This window comes from Mesoplodon mirus (assembly GCF_964341445.2).
Source record: "Mesoplodon mirus genome assembly, chromosome: 2".
NCBI lineage: Eukaryota > Metazoa > Chordata > Mammalia > Artiodactyla > Ziphiidae > Mesoplodon > Mesoplodon mirus.
This window is the reverse complement of record NC_138977.1, coordinates 111,562,878-111,587,535: the sequence shown is the minus strand read 5'-3', so window position 1 is coordinate 111,587,535 and position 24,658 is coordinate 111,562,878. Positions and strand designations below refer to the sequence as shown.

At 39.4% G+C, this 24,658-nt stretch overlaps 1 protein-coding gene across 4 annotated transcripts in view; it reads left to right on the top strand.

Annotated features, from left to right (window-relative positions):
- BICC1 (BicC family RNA binding protein 1) overlaps positions 1–24,658 on the top strand; it is a 299,937-nt gene that overhangs the window by 269,855 nt on the left and 5,424 nt on the right. For 2 of the 4 annotated variants that reach the window (XM_082634830.1, XM_082634833.1), the window contains 6 exons: positions 4,808–4,973; positions 8,076–8,115; positions 8,491–8,645; positions 14,515–14,671; positions 18,622–18,782; positions 21,450–21,549. In XM_082634830.1, coding sequence (XP_082490956.1) covers positions 4,808–4,973; positions 8,076–8,115; positions 8,491–8,645; positions 14,515–14,671; positions 18,622–18,782; positions 21,450–21,549 — 779 coding nt within the window. Of the gene's footprint in view, positions 1–4,807; positions 4,974–8,075; positions 8,116–8,490; positions 8,646–14,514; positions 14,672–18,621; positions 18,783–21,449; positions 21,550–24,534; positions 24,614–24,658 lie in introns of all 4 variants that reach the window. The other 2 variants (XM_082634832.1, XM_082634831.1) reach the window with 2 other exon arrangements.

Sequence of the window (24,658 nt, the reverse complement as noted above, 5' to 3'; positions counted from 1 at the left end):
GTTTATAAGAAAATCCCTCAGAATCTCATCAATTCTGGGAGGGGCTCATTCAGGGGCCCTCCTTTGAGGGTAGATATGAGGGTGTCTATTGATGCTGGAAACTCAGCCTCTGTGCACTAGTGCTGAAGCGAATCTTGGAGACAGAGTGTGGGGTGAAGTAGAAGAGAACAGCTGTATTGCTTTGCCAGGCAAAGGGGGCCACAGCAGGCTTGTGCCCTGAAAAACTGTGTGTCCTAACCTGGGAGGATTTGGTGAGGACTTTTATAGCAGTGGTTCAAGGGTGGAGTTGCTGATAGGAGCAGGGTGTGTGTGGGGCCTGCACTCCTTTAATCTGGCCTCAGATGGTCTCCTGATGAGCTTCTCTGGTTCTCAAGGCTGTCAAACCGTGAGCTTCTCTCTGGAATGAGGATTGCTTCATCAGGCAGTTCGTCTTCCAGTTGTTGGAGTCTTTAGTTCCGTAGAAGAGCTCAAAGATGTTGTATGTGTATCCCTTGATGCAGAATCAGCACTCTGTCCCAAGGCTGCACTATTGTTTCTTGACTGCTCCTCCCTTTTCTCTGTAGCCCTCCCTTCCCTACTTAGCAACTGTTCAAATCTGCCCTTTGGAACCCAGGGAAGGTCATAGAGGCTGGAGTCTATTCCCTACAAACAAGAAACAGGGGACACAGAAAGGCTTCCATGCCCAGGAGTCCCACAGGGTCCTGATGGTTTCACTGCACGACCACTAACATGTCAGACATTTGTTTGTGATCTTCTAGTCTCTTCAGAGTGGAAAAGCAATTTAGACAGGATTACTGGAGTGGGTACTCATATAAAAGAGGATTGGGAGTTCCCTGGTGGTTAGGACTCTGTGCTCTCACTGCTGAGGGCCTGGGGTTTGATCCCTCGTTGGGGAACTAAAATCCCACATGTGCAGCATGGCCAAAAAAAAAAAAAGAGGATAGAGGGGAGCAGTAGTAGTTATGTCAGTCTTATTGTCTCTTGTTTTAGGTACTTCTTGTGTCTTTAATTTTTCATTAGCCTTTTTGCAATGAATCTTTCATTGAAGCTATTTTGGAATTTTGAAGCCTTTTGGAGTCTTCTGCATGCCAATTAAAATAGGTATCCCATTTTTTTTTGGAGGTGGGGAGTGGGGACCCCTTGCTTTTAAGTGCACTTCTTTTTTTGGCTGTGTTGGGTCTTCGTTTCTGTGCGTGGGCTTTCTCTAGTTGCAGCGAGCGGGGGCCACTCTTCATCGCGGTGCACAGGCCTCTCACTGTCATGGCCTCTCTTGTTGCGGAGCACAAGCTCCAGATGCGCAGGCTCAATAGTTGTGGCTCACGGGCCCAGTTGCTCCGTGGCATGTGGGATCTTCCCAGACCAGGGCTCGAACCTGTGTCCCCTGCATTGGCAGGCAGATTCTCAACCACTGCACCACCAGGGAAGCCCTATGTGCACTTCTTAAATGATCTTATATAATTGGAACATTCCTCATAATGGCCATTCTAATTGTAGGTCATCTTTAGTAACACTTTGCCATTTTTATAGATATTAATAGCTTCCAGGACCATAGTTCTTAGATGTAAAATAAGCAAGTATACCAGAAGGTGGAGTGCTTAACTCTTTGAATTTTAAGGAACCCATTTCTTTCAGCTAAGCCGTTTTGGGTTTTAGGGAGCCAGATCAATATCTAAGAAGGATGTGCTGTGGGCTTGGGGATTGTGTGGTGTTTTACAGTGAACCTTGTTGCACGGAAATCTTCTTGAGGTCGGTGGATGACCTAGTGTCAAGCTAACCTGTTCCATGACCAGCTTATTTGAACATGGGAGTCCTTGAGTTAGGTGGAGAGTACTTTATCAGCTTTTAAGTGCTTCACCCATGCCCACGAATTTTTGTGGCTTTTTGGTTTCTGAGATTCCTATTAGTGGTAGCTTTTATCTACAGAAAACAAGATAAACACACACATGCACCTTAACAAATTGGCAGTAACCAAAGGATTTTGCTGTGTCCCAGCCAAGTAAAGGTCTCATGTATACCACCAACAATTCCTGCCACGGGACCTTGGCCTGGGGAAAGAATTGAACCAGCAGACCTCAACAAATGGAGACTGAGGACTAGGGGCTCCACATACATGGAGAACTAATAGTTCCCACATGGATCTTGGGACAGAATCAAGGCCTGGGGGCTTCCACCAATTAATTGACTATTGTGGTCTGAAATAAAGGCTAGGGGCTTGAGCTCCAGGCAGAATCATCTGCCGGATCCAGCTAACCTGCCCTGTATTGGAAAGCCAATTAGATTGGGAGCTCAGTGTAAAGAGAGCAGAGCTCAGAACTGAGAGCAAGTTACCAGCAGTCCTCAGAAGCAGTGAGAGAGAGAACTCAAAAGGGTTTACAGGTGCCACACCTGTGTTTCTCATTCCCAAAGTTATTGGAAGTTTCCTTCAGTCCTATTACTGCTATCAAATCTGTTAAAAAATTCAACTAAGTTTAAAGATCAAATTTACTTTATTCAACAATTCATGAATCGGCAGAATCCCATCTAGCAAATAGAAAGGAGCTACAAAATGCTGCAGGAAAGAAAACATTTTAAAAGGAGAAAAAAGGAGGGACAAGGAAGTCATAAAGAAAAGAAAGGATTATTTCAGGCACGGTTACCTTCCCTTGGGAGAAGGCAGCGGTCTCTCTGGTGGGTTACCTCACTAGTGTTGGCCAGGAAATTCCAGACAGGACTGGTTAAGATTACATTCCTAGGAGAGGCTGAAACTGCAGTTAGGTTAGGTATCAAGTCTTGGTTTGTTGATGTGGGGGTTAGCACAAGTGACTCCATTTTGGGCCTGTTGTCTCCTTTTTAGTACCCTAAAATCTTCTCTGTCATCTCTCCCCTTCCTTTAGCTGGTTGGGTTTATTTTTGGATTCTCTAAACCATCTCTTTTGCTCTGAAACTTTAGCATTCTCTCTGCTCTTCCGTAATCAGCAGGGCAATTTTAACTCTCCAATTTTTGCTGTAAGACATTTTCTTAGTGTGAATTCTTCTTCATTTGACTTTGAATTTCCAGCTTAAACTATGGCTCCCTTGTTCCAAGGTAGTGAATTGTTCACTTTGGTAATAAATACTTGGCAGTATCATGATTTTACTTATTACAAATCACAGTGAGTATAAATGCATATGTTATATTAAATATAATTCTCCCTTACCATAGCACCATTAGGGATAACAAATGTGTTATCCTTACTTTTTTCCATTTATTTTATTTTTTTCAAATAGGCAGTCTATTCACATTTTAAAAACGCAAAACAGTGGAATGCTTCTACATCGAAAGGTTTTGTTCCCATCCACTTCATCTACCCAATTTCCTCTACTGTCTTTTATATCATTACAGAATAGAGTGTGTTTAGGAAAATATAACATATATGTATATTTTTTTAACTAAAAAATTGTTTTTATTGAAGTATAGTTGATTTCCAGTGTTGTGTTAATATATATTCTTATTTCCTCTTTTTCTCAGCAAAATCTGTTTTGCTTTTATAAAAAGCAAAATCTGTTTTACTTTTATAAACTCTTTGATTAACTACCATTGTTCCCATTTTGTCCAAATCTGCTTTACTTGTGTTTTTCTTAACATGATACTAATATGCCAAATTAACATTATTTATTATAGGTTAGAGAAATGATGTTGTTTTCCTTCTGTGTTGATGCATTTGAAGTATATACCTGTTCCTTTCATCATTGAACGTGTTCATTGAGTGTATAAGTGTGAACTGATTATCTCTCATCTGAATTAAGCTGCAACCTCCAGAATGGTCTCCCTGCCTCCAATCTCTTATCAGCTCTATCAATCCTTTATTTTGTTCCAGTAATTTTTGTCACACTCTGGCTTTAAAACCACCAGTGACTGCACACTTCCTTTCCTTTGCTTATGCTGTTCCCTCTGAGTTGCTGTTACACAATGGCAAACCTGCAGCTGCCCTTTAAATTCCAGGTCACACGCCTGTGTGAAACCTTTCTGAACTTTTGTCAAACAAAGTTCTTTGCTCCTCCTTTTGTATTCTAATAGTCCTTTCTAAATTCCTCTGAATTCCCCTGGTACAACTGAAGAGTGAATGATAAAAAGAAGAACGTGTGAGCAAATCAGCTCTTTGACCAATACTGTTTGTTATTTCTGTTTTACTTGAGCCTAACATGCAGTTGGATGTGAACTTGAGGTGCATGTATAGGGCATTACAAATTCTTATAATTCAGATAATTGCCCACCATTTTAAGAAGCACTTTCATGTTCTTTCCCTGCACCCTGAACAGATGTTAAAGGATATTTACCTGCTGCCTTTATCATAGCAGATTTGTTAGCAATATCATATATATTGCACACAAATGAATTGGATCATCTGCATGCCTTCAGACTGACTCAGTTTGTTTAGACTGCGTAAACATGGGTCAGGGATATCTCCTTGATGTATGTAAATTAGATATCTTGTCTGTATGTCTATTTCATATGTACTGCATACAGTGTATCATACATGCTATATTTAATGTGTGTGAATATAGATCATGAAATAGTTTCGGCACCATCTCTAGAGTCAGAAAGTCTGGGTTCAAATCCCAGCTCTACCATTTACCAGAGGTATGACCTTGGACAAGGTACTCCCCTCATCTGAAAAATAGGGATAATAAGACTGCCTTCCTCATAGCAGTACCATGGTGATTAAATAAAATAATACATGTAAATGGTTGACAGTGGTAAAGCTACATAGTCAATGTGGCACCTAGGAAATGTGTGCTACATTTGTATGTAATGGTGGAGTGTTCAATCCCAAACTCTCTTTCACAGCAGCACTGACAGGTTGCTCTCAGATCCTGAGCTGAGTACTGCAGAAAGCCCTTTGGCTGACAAGAAGGCTCCAGGGAGTGAGCGTGCTGCAGAGAGGGCTGCCGCTGCCCAGCAGAACAATGAAAGGGCCCGCCTTGCCCCACGGCCATCATATGTCAACATGCAGGTAATGATAAAAAAAAAAAAGGACAAGTCATCCAAATGTAGGCTGCCTAGGTTGGGGAATGGGGAATTCAGTGAGCTTTTAGCAGTAGAGCAGAAATTAAATTTAAATATATATGCAGTAGTTAGGAATTGGTTTTGTTATAAACATTAAAAATGTAATGCAGGGCTTCCCTGGTGGCGCAGTGGTTGAGAGTCCGCCTGCTGATGCAGCGGACACGGATTCGTGCCCCGGTCCGGGAAGATCCCACATGCCGCAGAGCGGCTGGGCCTGTGAGCCATGGCCGCTGAGCCTGCGCGTCCAGAGCCTGTGCTCCACAACGGGAGAGGCCACAACAGTGAGAGGCCCGTGTACTGCCAAAAAAAAAAAAAAAAAAAAAAGAAATGCAGGATTTAGTTTGAGAAGAATTCTTTAAAATATAATATTAAAAATGACATAGTATGGTCTATGTCACTGTGTATTATGCAAATGACATTTTTCATCTGTTTAAAAAATGTAGATAAATATGAGAGCTGTTATTTCTAAACATTTACTATCTCATGACATAGTCTTGGATAAATAGATATAATATTCTTCTATCTGTGAAATGGAGAAGATAAATTTGGTGTTCCTTAGACAGTTATAAAAATAACTAATGTGTGGGCTTCCCTGGTGGCGCAGTGGTTGGGGGTCCGCCTGCCGATGCAGGGGACACGGGTTCGTGCCCCGATCCCGGAGGATCCCACGTGCCGCGGAGCGGCTGGGCCCGCGGGCCATGGCCGCGGAGCCTGTGTGTCCGGAGCCTGTGCTCCGCAACGGGAGAGGCCACAGCAGTGAGAGGCCCGCGTACAGCAAAAAAAAAAAAAAAAAAATAACTAATGTGAAGCTTTAGTGTTTTGAAAGGAGATGCTAAATATTATTGATGGTTATGTTGGTTCACAGATTTTTATGATTATTTTGAACAATTTCCTCAGCAGGGATTTTCTCTGTATCCATTTTCAAAGTATTAGGCTAATTACTCAAAATAGACTATTGATCATGAAATTCAGAAATCTGATTTTCATATAGATCACAATATGAAAGATAAGGATTTTGTGCTTTTAGAGATGCCTCTAAACATTTGATTTCAGTATCTGAATTACTGGGTAGACTTACCTACTTTGTAGTAAGAGATTTATCATCCCCCATCCCCCCACTTCCAAAAAAGGGAATAACTTCACAAAATCCTAGAAATAAAGTTGTCACAGATATGTCAAACAAATTAATTCATGGGACTAAATTATACTTCTGTAATTCCAGTGAAAACTACAGTACAATCCTGCTTGTCTGTTTTTCTAATCCTTTGCATTTGAACATTTTCAAGAGTTTTTAGATGAATGTTTTTTTTACAAAAGCCATAGCCTTTATAAAGTGCAAAGTTAAAAAAAAAGACATTTATTACATTTTCTCTGGTGGATTTATTTTCAGTTATTATAAATTAAAGTTCTCTCATCTAAGAAGTATCAAATTCCTTTATGATCCCTTTATGGTTTTCATCCATCTTGTGATTCTCATCTTTTCCATCAGGTATATACCTATAGTGAACCACTTTCATGTTCCTTTCTTTTAGGATGGATGTAAATGTTCTTGGTGATAGAGTTTCAATTTAAATAGATGTATTTATGCCATTAGTGAAGAAGTGACTCTTAAAATCACCAAGAAATCAGTGATAATTGTTTGAAGACTTCCCTGATTGCTTTAACTGAAGATGATCTCTGTGTCTCCTGATCATTCTTGGACTTCTATATCTCCAGCTTTCTCTTCACACTTATCTCACTTTCTAATTTATTTTGTGGTTATTTTTCTTACTCACCCCTGGTAAGCCTCTGTATGACTTGAGGCTATAGATTATTTTTGATTCATTGTAATATTCTTACACAAAGTGCAGCACAGTCCCTTTAGCCAGAAGGCACTCAAATATTTACTGAACAAGTAACTTTAGCATCTCCCCACATCTTGCCCTTAGACATTAGTCATTACAAGTTGATTTTTAACTCCCAGAATCATTTTAGACCTAGGATTTCAAAAACATTATCAAACTGTGTTATCTAAAAATCTGACTCTCCCAATTTACTGCCATGTTCCTTCTGGTTGGTCTAGGTCAGCCTGTTTACTTTTATTATTTTGGCCTAATCATTTGTAGTACATTTCACTTTCAGAAGTATCCTGTTTCAGACCACAAATTATATGGACACCCTACATATGATGGTATAGTCCTCCTGGGAGGAAGGTCCAAAGAGCTCTTGCCAGTGGGTTCTTGACCCATCTGATAGGCCTTTGAGACATTCTTGTTTTTTTTTTTTTTAACTTATTGAAGTATAGTTGATTTACAATATTGTATCAGTTTCAGCTGTACAGCAGAGTGATTTTGGTTATACATATATGTATATATCTATATACTTTTTAAAAAATTCTTTTCCGTTATAGTTTATTACAAGAGACATTCTTAAATCAAGTCTAAGCTAGTTCCTGAATTGGTGAGTTGAGAATCCTGGGTTAGCACTTGAGATGTAGCTATATCTGGACTCCTTTCTTAAAAATGACCTACCTTGGTCCCTATGTAGACCCGACTGTGTCATAGTCACTTATTCAATGTGAATGGGAAGAATAAATGGTGCCATCCTAGTCCTGTGCAACAAAAGATAACTAAGTTTTATTTTTTTAATTTAGGTTTATATTTTTATTTAGGTTTAATTTTAATGTACTGCTTAAGCATTCTGATAATGCATTATTTTGAAACTTAGCATAACTGTTATTAGGTTATTCACTATACGTTAGCATATATTGGTCCTGGTGTGTTAAATATTTCATAGTAAATAGGAATTTTTTTCTTTTTGAAGGAAAATTTCTAACTTGTCACTGTCACAAATTAAAATTGGAAGTCGTACTTTATTATTATAATGCATCAGTTTTGAAAACATGTTTAAGTTTGTCAGACTTGCATGGATTACTGTCACATTATGGTGCAGAGCTTAGCGTTTGTCTCAGGCAGATTCCTGGGCTGTAGTCAAAATCTTTTCATGAAGTATTGGCATAACATTTGGATAGACTGACAATAAAGATATTTTCTCTGTTTTTTTCTTTTAGGCATTTGACTATGAACAAAAAAAGCTATTAGCAACCAAAGGTATGTGACACATTAATAATCTATACTTTGATTTTTTTTTCAGTAAACACATAAAAGGTTTTTCAGTGTTGATGTTGAACTGAGAAATTGGACCTTCATAAAAGGAATCCCAGAATGTTTAGGTTCAAGTTGCACAAACTTTGTTGAGGTTGAGTAGATTAGCATTAGATCAATGAAGAAATAATGTATCATTTTAAAGTTTACCATTACTTTGTATAAAATGTTTTATGAGGATATTTTAAGGCATTTTGTGTTAAGAAATAATATTCAATGATAATTTCTTTACATATATCAAAGAAACAATACTCATCGATGTCTTATTTAAGAAATTCATTAAAAATACCAAGCATTTGTTTTATGTTCTGTTTTCCAAAGCTATGTTAAAGAAACCAGTGGTGACGGAGGTCAGAACACCCACAAATACCTGGAGTGGCCTCGGGTTTTCTAAATCCATGCCCGCTGAAACTATCAAGGAGCTGAGAAGGGCCAACCATGTGTCCTATAAGCCCACAATGACAACCACTTTTGAGGTTTGTAGAGTCATGCCCTACCTATTCTTCCTGTCTGTTCTCTCAGCAGAAGAGAACAATCTTCTCTCCTCTCCCATTCTCTATTTATATAAGGACAATCTATTAATGGTGATGTTTTAACTTCTATTCCTGTAAACATATTGCTATGAAATTGATACAGTCCAATATATTATGATCTTTTATGCGTCTTCTCTCGCAGTTGTTGATCAGCTGTGAAGGAGGTGTAAATTTGGATAAACTTGTTTTTGTTAGGGGGAGAGTGTCATAAGTGATAGAGCAGGGCTGAGATTAAGCAAAGGACAGATGTAAATTCCATAAAAAATGTATAAAGAATGCCTTTATCCAAGAGTATCACTCGCAAGCCCAGCATAGGAGGAAAAGGCAAGTATCCAACAAAAACAAGTTCTCAGATATGAGTTAAAAATTCAGTGTGTTCAGATGTGCCAGGAACACAGCAGGAAGTATCACAAACGAGAGCTCCAAAATGTTTTGCTTCCTAGATGTTGGCTGTAGTGCTCAGGGTGTGACTGGGAAGCTGGTATCCTCACCACATGGAGAAGAGATCCAGGGTTCCTTGCTTCTCAGCTAGGCTGTACGACTCACTCGGCAAGGCCTTTTCAGTTGGAGAGTGTCAGATTTTGGCTGTAAGCCTTTTGCGAGTGGGGTGGACTTAGAGCATATGCACACACACTACTGGTGAGGCTGTGCAAACCCAAACGTGGATGAAAATGATTAATCCAAGAATCACAGTGTTCAACCAGAACACTGTAGGCTGAAAAACAAATAGTGGTTAAGGGTTTCATAATTGTTAGTCTAATAACTAGCATTTGTAGATTGACCTTTTCTCCACACATTTTCTTTGTAATAAATTAGAACGTTGATGAAAGGCAGAAGCAAACATGACATTTTTTCCTTTGTCTCTCTGAGTAAGTGAAAAAGAAAATACTATTGAAATACTACAAAGAACAGTCTCCTGTGAATTTCATTGTCAGACTTAAAGTAGCAACCTAGCTGGCTGTATTTAAAGATTGAAGTTACTGTCAGCAGCTAGAATGTAGGAACCATTGTGAAAAATTTGAGGCTCTAGGAGGTACACCCCTCTTTCTGCCATTGTAGCTTTGAGAGAAAATAAATATCTCCTTTCACTGGCAGAGACCTTAAAACTGCTGTGCTAATTCTTAGGCTTCCACTGATATATTGAATACCTGCAGTCTTCCATTCTGCTCACCCTCACCTTTGGCGGAGTGGAGTGTTAGGTGGTTGATTGTGCTTCTGTAGTTTCAGAGATGAAATATTTCACTTTAGAAATGCTAATTCACTTCTCTTCTCAAAGACCAACAGTGTGACAGGTTGAAATGATGATCATTCTAATAATGTAGTTGTCAAGTGCAGGGGCTATGGGGCCTGATGGCTACCACCGACACATGTACAGCTTTGATGAGTGACTTCACACCTCTGAGCCCATTTTCTCATTGCAGTTGTTTCAGGATGATGTGGGAGAGGGCATCCAGTGCTCAGCATGGTGTGCAGGAAGTTCTCAGCAATATTTAGCAGCTACTGTTATTTCCACTGAAGAACTTTACCCTGAAGAAAACCAAGAGCCTGATGAAAGATGTGATTCATATACATATATGAATGCTTATTGCTGGAAGTATTTCTGCACATTCAAACTAGATATGCATTTTATATCCAAAGGAATACCTTAGAGTGTTATGTGAACACATAATGTGCTAGTAATAATTATCAGATCACACTCATTTATTTTTTATGGGTTTATATGGTACATTTTCATCCACAAGCTTATTTGATACCTATAAACTCCCAGTGAGGGAAAGGGGCCCAGATCAGTTAAGTGTTTTACTTGAGGTCATGGTAGTAGTTGTCAGAGAGAGGACTTGAATTCATTTTACAAAATTTCTTTATACTCCTCTTCCTAATGGTTTAACTCAAGAGGGTACATAGCAAGGCGATATATAAATGCTCTAGAGCCATGTTACTGTACCTTAAAAGACAAAAGAATCATTTGGAGCGCTTAAAAATGCAAATTCTTCCCCCAGGATCTCAACTCCTCAGGGAGGGAGCCAGCAGGAACCAGTAATCCACATTTTCAGCAGAAGTCTAGTCTGTTTCTGATGCAGCCTCCCTTCTGGAAACATTGCTCTACAGGGATGTAACATAAGGGGGATGGCACAGAAATCATGTCAGAAGCTGAAAGACTCTTCTGCTCTGGCACTTGTCCAAGGACAGGTAGACCACTTTCTGTGGGCAGGAACGTGCAGGGTCCTGACTCAGTGGCTGAATCCCCTCCTGTGGCTTTTCTTGCTTTGGCTTTCTTGGGCTAGCCTGTTCTACCTTCCTGGCTAATGGCTAACAGCTCATTCACATTGAAAGGTAGGGGAGAGGATGTAACCAGCGAGATCAGTGCAAGGGCATTCACCATGTAATCTGCTTTTATTCACGGCCCCTTTAAACACTGCTGATGAAGAAATATAACCAAGCTTTCTTAGGGAATGGTTCTAGATTGTCCCAGGTGTGTAGGACTTGAACTTTTCTTCATGCATCTGAAAGCCATTGAAAGGAGGTGAAAGGGCCCTTACATAGCATGATCTGATATTCTGAAGCAGCTGCTATCTGCAGGTACCTTCCCTTCTCTTTATTCTGTTATAGCTCAGAGGGATTAAAAACTGGGCAGTTAGTGAAGATTGTTTCTTTGGGTTAGAACACAGGGACAGGGTTGGGTTGAGAAGGACCTGGGGGAAAATGAAGAGAGCTTAAGCTAAACAATTTTTATTAAAAGATTGACCACATCTCTGCTTGTAGCACTATTTTTAAATTGGAGGGTAGCTAGAAACACTCTTTTTCCTTCATCTTTTCCAAAGAAAAACAAAACCAAATAGACAAGTAGAATGCTGCTCTAGAGAAGCACACTTAGCCAGTAGGTCCTGATGGGTGAGGGCTGTTCGTTGTGTCAGGGATCAAGGCACATGAGTTTCCTGCTATGGGAAGCTTGCTTAAGGCAAGAAACCGAGGCTTTGAACATCTTGTTCAGATTTCTGAGAAACCAGATTTGAGCAGTTGTTTCCAGTTTTAAGGCATTTTTGAGAAATTAGCCTTTTCCAAAGAGCTCTTTTAGAGAAGAAGTTAGGTAGCTTGAGGCTTATTTTTGTTTTCTTCAAGACTCAAAAGTATGACCCTATCCACTTGATGATATACTGGGACAGCAAAGGTCAAACAAAAGGCCACATAACCTGCAATATTTTTGTCACATCAACAGAACTACAAAAGGTTTGGGATTTTCCTTTTCTTTTTGCTAGTCATCTCTTAAAGGCATTAGGAATGGTTACATATTCTCTGGAGCAAATAAAACCTGCATTGGGAATCAAAAAATGGTTTTTAATTTCCCCAGCACTGAGAGTAATGAGGTTGTCTGGTTATTTTAAGTCTTACAGATCTAAGAGTGGAGGTGAGCTGCTCTTTGTGATACTGTAGTTAGTAGATAACGAAGTAGTAAATATCAAAAATTATGTTTTACTTAATGTTTTTAGAAAACATCGTTTAGCCACGTCTGATACAGCTGTGTGAATTAAATCAGCTTAGATCTCAGATGAGTGGGTTTTTTGTACTCAAAAAAGAGTTTAGATACGGACATTTTAAAATATATAGAAATACTACATAATAATCTCATTAATGCTTCTGGTAATTACCAATTTTGAGCATGTTCTTATTTCCCTTGCTGCATGGGATTTATCTGGTTGAAGTATAATGTTAAAGATGGCTTTAATTGAAAAAGACCATTTTTTTGGTCTTAGGAGCCTTCCTTTCCCTATGCCCCTTCCCACAATTCAGCAAAGGGGATCCCATAGATGTAGGAAAAGGTATCTGTGAGATCCAGTATTCTGCAAATATTTATTATTAAGGACCTTCTGTGTTTCAGACACAATTCTAGACACTAGAGATACAATGCTTGAATATAGATTCTTCCTTTCATGGACAGAGCTTTCTGTTTGGTGGGTAGAGAGAAATATGTAACAAGTTATCAAGAAGGCATTAAGTAATAAAAGTCCCTGATAAATGTGAAACAGAGGCTGCTTTATATTGGGTAGTCTTAGCTGGCTTTAATGAGCAGATGATGTTTAAGGTAAGACCTAGATGGCAAGAAAGGGCCAGCCTTGTGAAGATCTAGGAAAAGAGTATTAGGCCAGGGAAACAGCTGGCATTATCATCTTGAAATCAGAACAGACTGGTAAGTTCATGGAGCAGAAGGTGGATGGGGTGGTGGAACATTGAAGATAAGGTTGGAGAGAGAGGCAGAGACTCAGTTACGGAGCACCTCAGCCCATGGTAAAGTACTAGAAAAGCATGGCAAGACTTCATACTTATGAGAGGCATGATTTTGTTCTAATTTGCATTTAAAAAAACAACCTAGTTGCTTCATGGATTATTGGGGTGGGAGGCAAGATAGAATCAAAATGTCCATTAAGGAGGCTATTGGTGACAGTCGTGGAGATGGAGAAAAGTAGGTAGATTTGGGGTATGTTTAGCTATGACATTGATAAAACTAACTGATAGATTGGATGTAGTGAGGGGAGGAGGAATGAATATGACTCTTAGAAGTTGGCTTGAGCAACTGGATGAATGGTCGTCACTGAGATTTAGGAATTCTGGGAGAGGGGTGGGTTTGGGTGCAGCTGGGGAGATGGTCATCAACAATACGATTTCAAGCACTCTAAGTTTAAAATACCTATGAGACAGTAAAATGGAGGTGTCAGATTGGCAACTCTGTGATGCTAAATTTCAGTAGGGAATTCAAACCCAGAGGTAAAAATTTGAGTCATGGCTGTTGTTAAGCCTTGACAGAGGTTGCGATTACTGATTACTTAAGGAGAAAGTGTAGAGCGAGATGATAGGAATGCGAGGACCAAGTCCCAGGGTAATCTGACATTTGGAGTAGAAAAGGGGAGGAAGATCATACAGTGGCTACAGTGAGGTAGGTAGAAAGCCTCGAGAGTGGTATTATAATGCCCTGAAGAAAGAAGCATTACAGCCCTGCGCGGTCAGCTGTGGTTATGCTGCTGCGGGATTGAATTAAGTGAGTTTAGTGACCTGAATAGTAAAGGGTTCTCTTGGAATTACCCAGTAAACATCAAACTTTTAGAATCAGAGAATCTTGACATTAATACTGTAGATATAGTACAAAGTATGGTACCTGTAATACAGTGATTAAATAAATGAATAAAGAAGGAATAAATGCAAGTTCAGTGCAAACTGTGAGATCTTTTAAATTACTATTTTTATTTTGATTTGGGGGAATTAAAACAGTTAAAATTTCCAGATACTTGTAATTTGTTGGAGAGATCATGTACTTATTTGAATGAGAGTAACACAGGACATAATGCCAGATTCCTCTCCACCCTTCCACTCTGTGAGCCTGGGAGCTCGATTCCTGTCAAAGCATTGGGTGTAGCTGCACCGCTTCCCTACTCGTCCTGTGTGATACAAGGCAGAGAATCCCTGCTATACCAGATGGAGGATTTGTCTTGTTCCCCAAAATAGGAATCCTCTAAATCTTATAGGAATGAATCTTTATACTGGGGGCTCTCAGAACTCCTCTGGGCACCCTCATTATCAACTCCCTCATAACGAAGGAAAAACACTTCACTGTGTGTATTTCCAAGTGTCCTTGGTAGCTGGAAGACAAAGACTGTAGGCAGGTCCCATAGCCTCTTCTTGGGAATCAGCATTCGTGGGTAACTGCATTGGCCAGCAATCAAAATAAATGGTAAGTGGTCTAATGTGTATTCTTTTCTCCTCTCACCCCGGGAAACCTACCTTACTAAACATTCCTGTATCTGGCTTTGATTGTTTTCAGGGTTCATCAATGTCCCTCTCAAGGTCCAACAGTCGTGAACACCTGGGCAGTGGAAGCGAATCCGATAACTGGAGAGACCGAAATGGAATAGGACCCGCAAGTCATAGTGAATTTGCAGCTTCTATTGGCAGCCCCAAGCGTAAACAGAACAAATCAAGTGAGCTTTGACTTTTCGTCATACTTTTAGATGTAATCAGCTTGGAATTTGTTTAGTTGGTTTAGGGTAATGTTCGAGTATAAACTCTGGACTCCAGGCCTTCAAATGTTTTGGATTACTCACAGGCCACCTCTTCTGAGAAGCCTTCCCTGTTTTTTTCCAGTGAAGCAGGGCACGTGGTTCTCTGCTTTCACTGCATTTTGTATATGCTTTCATTTTAGCATTTGTTGTACTGAAGTACAATTACTTAGTTACATAACTGTCTTTTCCTGTAGAATTTGAGCTCCACAACTCAGGGACTACATTCATGCAGTAAACACTTATTTAGTGCCCATGTACTGAGCATTCTTTTAGGCTGTGCCTTCTTTCTTTTTTCTTAATTGAAATACAGTTGGTGTACAATATTATGTTAGTTTCAGGTGTACTACCTAGTGATTTTACATTTGCAGGCATTATGAAATGATTGCCACTATAAGTCTAGAAACTGTTTCTGTACAGGTATTACAGTATTATTGACCATATTCCTTACGCTGTGTGTGACACTCCTGTAGCTTATTTATTTTATAACTAAGGAGGTTTGCACCTCTTAATCCTCTTCATCTCACTCTCACCCCCACTTCCCCTCTGGCAACCACCCATTTGTTCTCTGTATCTGTGAGTCTGTTTTCACTTTGTTTTGTTTTTGTTTTTGGATTCCACATATGAGTGAGATCATACAGCATTTGCCTTTCTCTTTCTGACTTGTTTCACTTACCAAAATACCCTCTAGATCCCTCCATGTTGTCGCACATGGCAAGATTTCATTTTCTTTTATGACTAATGTTCCATTGTATGTATATATATATATATATATATATATACACACACACACCACCTTTTCTTTATCCGTTCATCTGTTGATGGACACTTAGGTTGCATTCATATCTTGACTGTTGCAAATAATGCTGCAGTGGACACAGGGTGCATATATCCTTTTGAATTAGTGTTTTTGTTTTCTTGGGTAAATAGAAGTGAAATTGCTGGATATGGCAATTCTATTTTTAATTTTTTGAGGAATCTTCATACTGTTTCCCGTAGTGTCTTCATCAATTTACAATCCCACTAACAGGAGGCTGTGCCTTCTTTCTTAATTTATTATTCCTTCTCAAATGTCTAACAGTGTCTGACACCTAGTGGTGCTTGGTAAATGTTTGTGGAATGAATATACGAATGAGTCACGCACACACAAACATCAGAATGATGAGGAAAAGGCAGGGATGTAAAGGAGTTGAGCAGAATGTGATCAAATTAGTATCTTAGACAATAGAAGTCTGCCCAGTCACCTTTGGCTACCGAAGGTGAAGAGCAAGATTTTTCAAATTGACAAGATGCAGCTAAATGAAATTATCAGGAAAAAAAAACGTTTAAAGCATAGGCTTTGAACAAATATGATTAAGACGCAGCAGAGTCCAGTGGTTGTGTCTGTGACAGCACCCACATGTCTGTATAAATAGGTAAACAGACAAGAACGGACACAGTAATCACAAGATATTCCCCTAATGCCTATTTCAGGGTTTTTGATGAATTTGGAATCCTGAAACACATACCCTGGAGTATTTGAAGAATACTTGGAGAAAGGCAATCTAAATGAGCCTAGTAAACAGTAACAGCCAGTTGTTACCATCAATCAAGTGAGCCATGTTGTCAAGAGTCTCAGATTTGAAAAGACCAGTCATGGTGTCAGCCAAGTCTAAATAAGAAAGCATGGTCAACTCTTTCATTCCCAAGCGTACTGTCAATAGTAGCCTGGAGTCTTCCTGTTAATCCTGGGCTAGGTCCTCCACCGCTGACAGGACAATGGAGCTGAGAGGCAGGGTGGTGCCAGGTGCACATCTCGGGGTGGAAATGATCTCCGTTTTATATTCCAGCATCAATTAGCTTTGTGCCTCTCTTCTTCTATCTTTATCCCCTTTCCCTGCACTGAAGCCTGGATGATTAAAATTGACTGTGTGACTTAGCTGCATTGAAATTCAGGATTAGGGTTAAGATAGGGGATTCATTAATTTAAAAAGATTGATTAAAAAAGCACTGTTCCTTGGCCTTTGTCCGATGTTTTAAGAGCCTAGGGAGTTTAAAAGAGAATATAGATACTATAAGTAGTTAAGATGAAAAGAATTGTAAAAAAAAGTTGTGTACCATAATAAATATTTATCACTAAGAACATTTTAAAATATTTTTTTCACTTTTTGCTGATCTGTTTGCTTAACTCGACATATGTAAATTATTATCATTTAAACATGTAATCAATGTAAAGATATTTTACATTGTCTTTTTTTTGTACTAAGTCTTTAAAATACGGTGTGTGGTATTTTACACTTAGAGTACATTTTTAATCTGCACTAGCACATTTTAGGTGCTCAACAGCCACATGTTGCCAATGGCTAGTGTACTGAACAACAAAGTTTTGGAAAAGTTTTCTTGACACCCATGTCAAGGTCACCAATGTCTAGGTTTTCTCTGGGTATCCCTGTTTCACCAGTTGTTCCACTGTAATTCCTCAGTAACTCCCTCTTTTTTTTTTCCTCAAAGAAAGTAAATTTATCATTTGGACAGTAAACTATGTGGTCAGCCTGACAGTAACCTCCATGTTGTCAAGTCCAGTGGTCACTCCAGTGTGCTCATCATACTCTGCTTTGTGACATCCTCAAACTGGTACCTCACTGGTCATTCCTCAATCTTTTTTGGTGACTTTGGGGCCTTACCTTCAATTGGTGGAGTGTTCCAGGGCTCAGCGCATCAGGGCTTGGTCCTGGGTCCTTTTCCCTACACATTCTTCCTAAAAGAGATAAAATACCTGTTTTTAAAAGAAAGAGAAACCTTATCAAGAAATTCCTTCCAGTTGAAACATACATAGGATTTCTCAATTGGGAGATGAAAACAACCAGAGAATGTGATTAGTGGCACCCAGTGCAACGCAGAACAAAATTCTTAGCTTTGCTGAATGCACTGATCCCAGAGGAGATTAGATGGATCTGATACCTAGGTGAGTGTCCTCTGCCCTCATCAATCTGGGAATCCCCCTGAAGCTGCATCTTTAGTATAAGAGGATAGAATTTCCACATGGATGAGAGTCAGTTGTTGGTCAGGGTGGTAGGAATGGCTGCGTAGCTCTGCTAGATTCTCCAAAGCAGCTCCTGAAGAGTGTTTGAATATTTGGTCAAGTACTTGGTGTGGCTCACTAGTCTGTCACCCAGCTGTGCATGTCCTTGGGTCTGAGAACCACAAACAACATGGAGAAATCTTCGCCCACCAGATCAGTAGCAGAGCCAAGGCAAAGCTCGGCATGGCTGTCTCAGAATTTCCCCTAAGAGATGGATTTGTTTTTGTTGTAAGTTAAATCCAGGAACTCCGGCATCATTCTTTTCATTCATATGTTACTCTTAATTTTGGAAGCACTCCATTTCATGAACTCACTGCCCAGTTATGTTTGAGGGAAATGAGATTTATATGTGATAATATCATAGTATTTCTTTGACCACAGGAAAGCACAAGTGTGGATACAGAGGGCCAGCCTGCATCTAAAAGGAGCCTGTAACTTTCCTTACCTTTATTGTGTCCTAGGGGTCCTGCTTCCACTTCCTCGTTTAATTCACATCAAATCAGTTGTGAAGAGCCAATGTTCGTGAATGCTCAGGGAGAATATGCTTAATGATTATTAACTACAGAGGCCCTGTTGCCGCCGAATTGCTCCCTCCCAAGTGTAACCTTTTAAATGGCGAGAGCCTCCCTGAAAGCCGTAACCAGCATTTCCTTAATGAAAAGCCAGTGTTTCAGTAAAGGACTGCTGCATTTCTGCAGCTACTGGTCTATCCAGCCCAAAACACTGAATCTGAACTATTTGAGTGATTAAAACTTTTAATTAAACCATGCTCTCTCTGGGCATTTACACTTGTCTTTCCTCTGCCTTTCAGCGGAGCACTATCTCAGCAGTAGCAATTACATGGACTGCATTTCCTCGCTGACAGGAAGCAATGGCTGTAACCTGAACAGCTCTTTCAAAGGCTCTGACCTCCCTGAGCTCTTCAGCAAACTGGGCCTGGGCAAATACACAGATGTCTTCCAGCAACAAGAGGTGGGTGGTTATTTATTTATCTTCCCAGGCATCTTTGTTTTGGTTGTGTGTATGATGACTTCTAGAATGAAATCACTCATTTACCTATGACTGTGTTTTCACTGAGCATTTATCCAAGTCTCATAGCTTATTTTTGCTGCCAAGAAAATTGTCACCATCTTATTTCTTATTTAGTGCAACTGGTAAACACAGGATCGCAGAAATGTAGGAAACTGTGTTTGCAAAAACACCTTCACCAGTTTTAGCTAAAAGACCTAATGAGTGTCTTGATTTATAGGAACTTTTGATTCACAAATTCCCTAAGGTCAGCAATAACTCCATATTTAATCAGATTTTACTCTTTCATCTGTTCTTATCTTTATTTGTGGCACTTAAAAGTAAATAACAGGGTCTGAAATAAATAACTATGGTTGTTTGTGACACCATCCTAATCATGTTACTGAAGTTCTCACAGAAGATAATGCACTATTTATACATGTTAACTTATTCATTAATTTACTGTTTGGGTTTTGCCTGAACTGAGGCAGAACTAAGATGTCTTCTGAAACATCCCTACCATGGATTTTGGCCAGACTGATCAGCTGTGGCCGTGACGCACTGGCGTAAAGAAAAGAGCCCCTAAGTGTGGTTCTTTCTAATTGTGTTGTCATATTACCAGAGCACAGCTAACTCAAGGCAACAGAAAGTTAGAATAGTTCTCTAAATGTATCTGTTTTTCAAATCCTGACATGTTCCAAGTTTCATGCTAGTTGGCTTCATTTCATGTTAGATTACATGCCAGTAATTCCCTGGCATGCATCAGTCAGTAAATAATCTAAGATTTTTATTAGGTACTTTATATCATAAATCTAATGTATTGCCCATAACTTAAGTTTAATTGCTGAACTTTTTTTGTTAACACCAAGAAAAATGTTGTCATGTGTATTTTGGACTTTAGGACAATGATTTTGTTTTCTTTTCCCTAAACCTAAATTAGTGTTCATTTAACCAAGGATTTTCTAAGTTGAATAACACGTTCATCATCAGTGCATTAAAGAACTGCATTTACTTATTTAGTCTTCCTGGTTAGATGCAGGTGGCTGATTGAGAAGCTCAGGGCTGAGGTATTTTAACTTGCTCATGCACAGAAGGTTTTAGAAGTAAGTGACTAGATGTTATTCAGTGATAGTCTGGGTTTGCTTTAAATCTCTATTTCGTATTTGAAGAAGCATAGAAATTTATTATGGGTACTTCTTATCTAGTTACTTCAAAAAGGAAAAAAGCGTAATAATATAAAGTCAGACTGGCTTCATCTAATATTAACTGGAGCAGGGGTCAGTGAACTGTGGCCTGCAGACCTGCTGACTAATTGTGTAAATAAAGCTTCATTGGAACACAGCCCCACTAACTCAATTACCTCATATTGCCTGTGGTTGCTTTCAAGCTAAACAGCAGAGTTGAGTAGTTGGAACAGAGACAGTCCGCCCACTAACCCTAAAATAGTTATTCTCTGGCCCTTTAAAAAGAGCTTGAGGATCCCTGAAATAGTCTCCACTGGACAGAATTTCTAAAAAACATATCTCTAGATTTGTGATAAATGGTAAATGAAAAGGTTTTTCAAGATCTGGATGTAACCTTCAAAATCAAAACAGAAAATTTCAAATTAATTTCTATATAATTTGAATAAAAAGTATATTTTACTGTTTTCAGGTTTGTTGAAATTTGGTACTATTCCCTTTATGTAGGATGTTTTCTCACATACATACATGACTTAACAAGAATCCCCCATTAAGTAACCTTGTGAGATTTAATATATTGTAACCAGGATGAAGCTTTATTTAGCAACTTTCACAGATGATATGTCTGTATACGTTATTACTAACTATAGCTGCCAACTATTTTACCCCTTTGGTTAGCACATTGCATTATATCTAAGATCATATTTAAGGCCCCAAACAACCCTGTGAGGTATAGGATTGTCAACTCTCAGTGCCCTCAACTAGTAATGGCAGAGTCAGAACCCGAACCCAAGTCTCTCTGGCCTCAGAGCCCATTGCCTTTCTGTTCCTCACAGTCTTCACGAGGAACAGTGGGATTCTTGGGCTACTTCCCTCCACACATTGTTGCCAGGAACTACATTTATACTGTTGCTAGAAATACTTCATGTATGCCACTTTCAGAGATAGTCTGCTGGGTTAAGCAAATTGAGGTAGACTGTGAATTCTGCTATCATTTTTATGTAGAACACAATGGAAGATGCCCTTTATGGTATTATTCAGTCTCTTTTTATGGAGATATACTTAACCAAGTCAGAATCTAAAACTAAGAATTATTTTCTCTCTTCTGGACAAGTATGTATTCTTCCTTTCATCAGATCACAAAACTGCAATTTCTGTTTCCCTTTTTGCCCTGGCTGCCAGGATGCTAGGACCTTAGGATGCCTAAGTTTATATTTCAATTGCAGTAAATCACTGGCTTAGATTAAGTCTTCTGCTAGAATCATCACTTTCATTTTACCACCTTTGTTACTTAACTCTTGTCCCTTAGGTTTGTATTGTCCCCACCACTCTTTTGTGAAAGTAGGCAGAGCATAATTAATAAATAAAATAAGTGTAGCAATGAGTAGAATTTATGCTGAAGAAGAAAGATACTTAATATATTGATTATAGATGACTTGTTCACCCACAGATCGATCTTCAGACATTCCTCACTCTCACAGATCAGGATCTGAAGGAGCTGGGCATTACAACTTTCGGTGCCAGGAGGAAAATGCTGCTTGCAATCTCAGGTGAATAGAAATGTTCTTGTTCATATTTTAAAGTCTGAAGAACCTCTGCCATTGGTCTCCAGCCAATGGGGCTGGTTCTGCCCATCAACCCCTTGCTTACTACCTGGCAGCTTTGGGGTTGTGGTTTCAGAGTGTTTCCCACTAACAGTGTGACAAATGCCAAGAACATGCCCACTGCTTCGTCAAGGCACTGCCTGAAAACCTGCCTTGACAGTGTCTTTCCTTAAAACAGATCTCTTCGGAAAGATCTAACCAAAACTGCCCTTTGCAGAACGTGGGGATGAGGGAGCAGTTTAATTCTCCATTTTGAGGTTGTATTAAGCAATGATCATTGCGTTCGTGAATAATTATTCTGGACTGGCTGTCATGCTTTAAATGCATGTGTTCCTGCATAGCAGCTGAGATCATTGCACCAGAGAAAAAGAGAATTGGTATTTCTTGTCTTAATGCTTTTTAACTTTACCCCAAGTTTTGTTTTTTTGTTTTTGTTTTTGTTTTTTGCGGTACGCGGGCCTCTCACCGTTGTGGCCTCTCCCGTTGGGGAGCACAGGCTCCAGACATGCAGGCTCAGTGGCCATGGCTCACGGGCCCAGCCGCTCCACAGCATGGGGGATCTTCCCAGACCGGGGCACGAACCCGTGTCCCCTGCAACGGCAGGCGGACTCTCAACCACTGCGCCACCAGGGAAGCCCTACCCCAAGTTTTAATAGAATTTGTGTGTCACAGAAGAGGGTAGTATAGTAAAAGTAGTCACAGAATGAAGGAAAGTCTGAAGGTCTGTCTCCCAGACCACCGCCTTTGTGCATCTTTTGCATGTTCTATGTATAAGAAAATGCTCTACACGTATTTACTAGGTACCTCCCACGTGGAAGGAATGGGCAGATGATGAGTTGGCAAATACATAACAATGTACCTCAAAAAGGTGTTTAGAGAAATATGAGGAAGGAATTGGGGGGAGGGCAGAAAAATGAGGTTACTTTTTGAAGTCTTTCTGATCAAGTTCATGAATGCCAATTTTATATGTGTGCCAGTCTCTCAAAAAGACAGAGCCAAACGTCAGCTGTGGTGAGAAAATGACATTGCTTTTCAAAACACTGAATTTGTAGGCTGTGCTTTTATGAGGCCAGCAGTGGCATCCAACTGGTGAAAGCCCTTTCTAAGCAGCATTCACTAATTGAATCATCAAACTAAAAGCCTCAGTGGTTTTCCGTTTTCTTTCAGCAACAGATTGCTCTTGCATTATTTTATAGCAGCTGATCAACCCTGCCCACCTCCCCACAGGAAATCGTATATATCTGAAGCAGATATAAGCAGAGTAGCCTTGAAATAGGTGTAGAAATTCAGCCATTGAGTAGCCCGTTAGGCTTCTGTATGGATACAGTCCTGCACACATCAGTTTGAGAAGTCTTCCTCCACCCTATATACCCAAGCGGCTGCATTGATGGTGCTCCACAGGGCAGCCACTGTTGCCTGTTCACTCATCAGATCAGCTTGGTTATAGTGGAAAGAACACTATATTCACATAACGAGATCTGAGATTTGCCTCTCCAAGTCATGTACCTTTGGGAGAGTTTCCAAACCTCTTTTGGTTGTGGTTTCTTAACTGTGAAGGTGGATTGGAGTAGATGATTGTGTAAGGTCACCTTCCATTTCTAAAATCTGTCCTTCCATGTGGTATATCGTCAGGCACAGTGAACATAACCTACAGTTTTAATGATATGTATTATTATTGTTCTTTCTTTCTTTTTTTTTTTTACTATCTGTGGCAATAGGATAGTTTTCAACTTCTTTACCCTAAAGCTCAGTCTCAGAGGGTTACTTCTGGACCCAAATTAACTTTATATATTTTTACATTATTTTATTAATTTGCAAATGGAATTGATATACTACTTGAAATTTTATTAACTCAATCACCATGCCTATACTGTTAAAATATGTCTATGGGGCCGCACATTTGTACCACAGAAGTGTATGTTTCAGAACTCCATAATCTTTCACTAGAGTTTTGTGGAATATCCGTGACAGTACAATGAAAATTACATCTTTTCTTTGTGTACCAACCCAATTCCAAACTCTCTAAAGCTTCCAGCAACAAGCAAATATCTTTAAATATTTTCATAGATTCCAAGTGGATCTTCAGTACTTTTACTCTGGGAGACATTGGTGACATATTCTAGGTGGGTTTTGGGGAGTAGGAGGGGTTTTGAGTCCTCGTTTAAAAAACTGTTTTCTCTAATCATCATCTTCAATGTGTTCTTTTGAGGTTATTATCTTATTTCTATAGACTGCCTCTCTCAGTGAGGTTCACAGGTCCTCTTGCTTTTAAAGGGAACTAGAGACTTTGAATAAGATGCCTTATGAATGCTCTGTACAGTGGGGAGTATTTGATTATTTAAGGATGATTTTGCCTTACTTTGTTGAAGTGCATTTGTTTGAACTTGGTAAATCATTTTCTCTGCAGGGAATAAGTTTTTATGGAGAAACGCTTCATCAAAAAGTTTCTTTTTCCAGTTCAATTCCTCTGATAACAAAGACATTCATTTAAAGTCTCAGAATACTTCAATTCCAGATAGAGGCAGGATATCAGGTCAGCCTTGACTTAGGTTTGTCTTGTGGTTACATAGTTTGATTAGATACAGAGTTTGCTCAAACTACTTTTTAAAATTTTGTCGATTTTTAACTTATAATCGAAGTTGTTCTTTCAGTATAAGGTTTTGGTTTGCTTTTAATCTTGGGCCAGAAGACATTTATTTTAATGTTATAGGAGGAGATGAGATTTATCTCTAATAGGAATGAATCAGAGAAAAAATTTCATCTTTTTTTCAAATCCACGATTTTTTGAAAATTCATGGATTTCTCTCTGAGTATTTTAGTGATTGGTTAACTAAATTTCAGGGACTCAGTGAAAGGAAGTTTAGCATCCTGTTGACAGGCTTTCCGCCACAGCCTCAGGTAGATCTAACATTTCCTGACCTATTCTTTTAGTTTGTGACTCTGTTCAGATCCGCAACAAGATCCTGAGAGCTGCCAGGATTGTGTGAACCTTGGAATTTCAAAGAAAAAGGTTGGTATTTTCTCAAACTATCCCTTAGGCTTACTGAAAAAAATC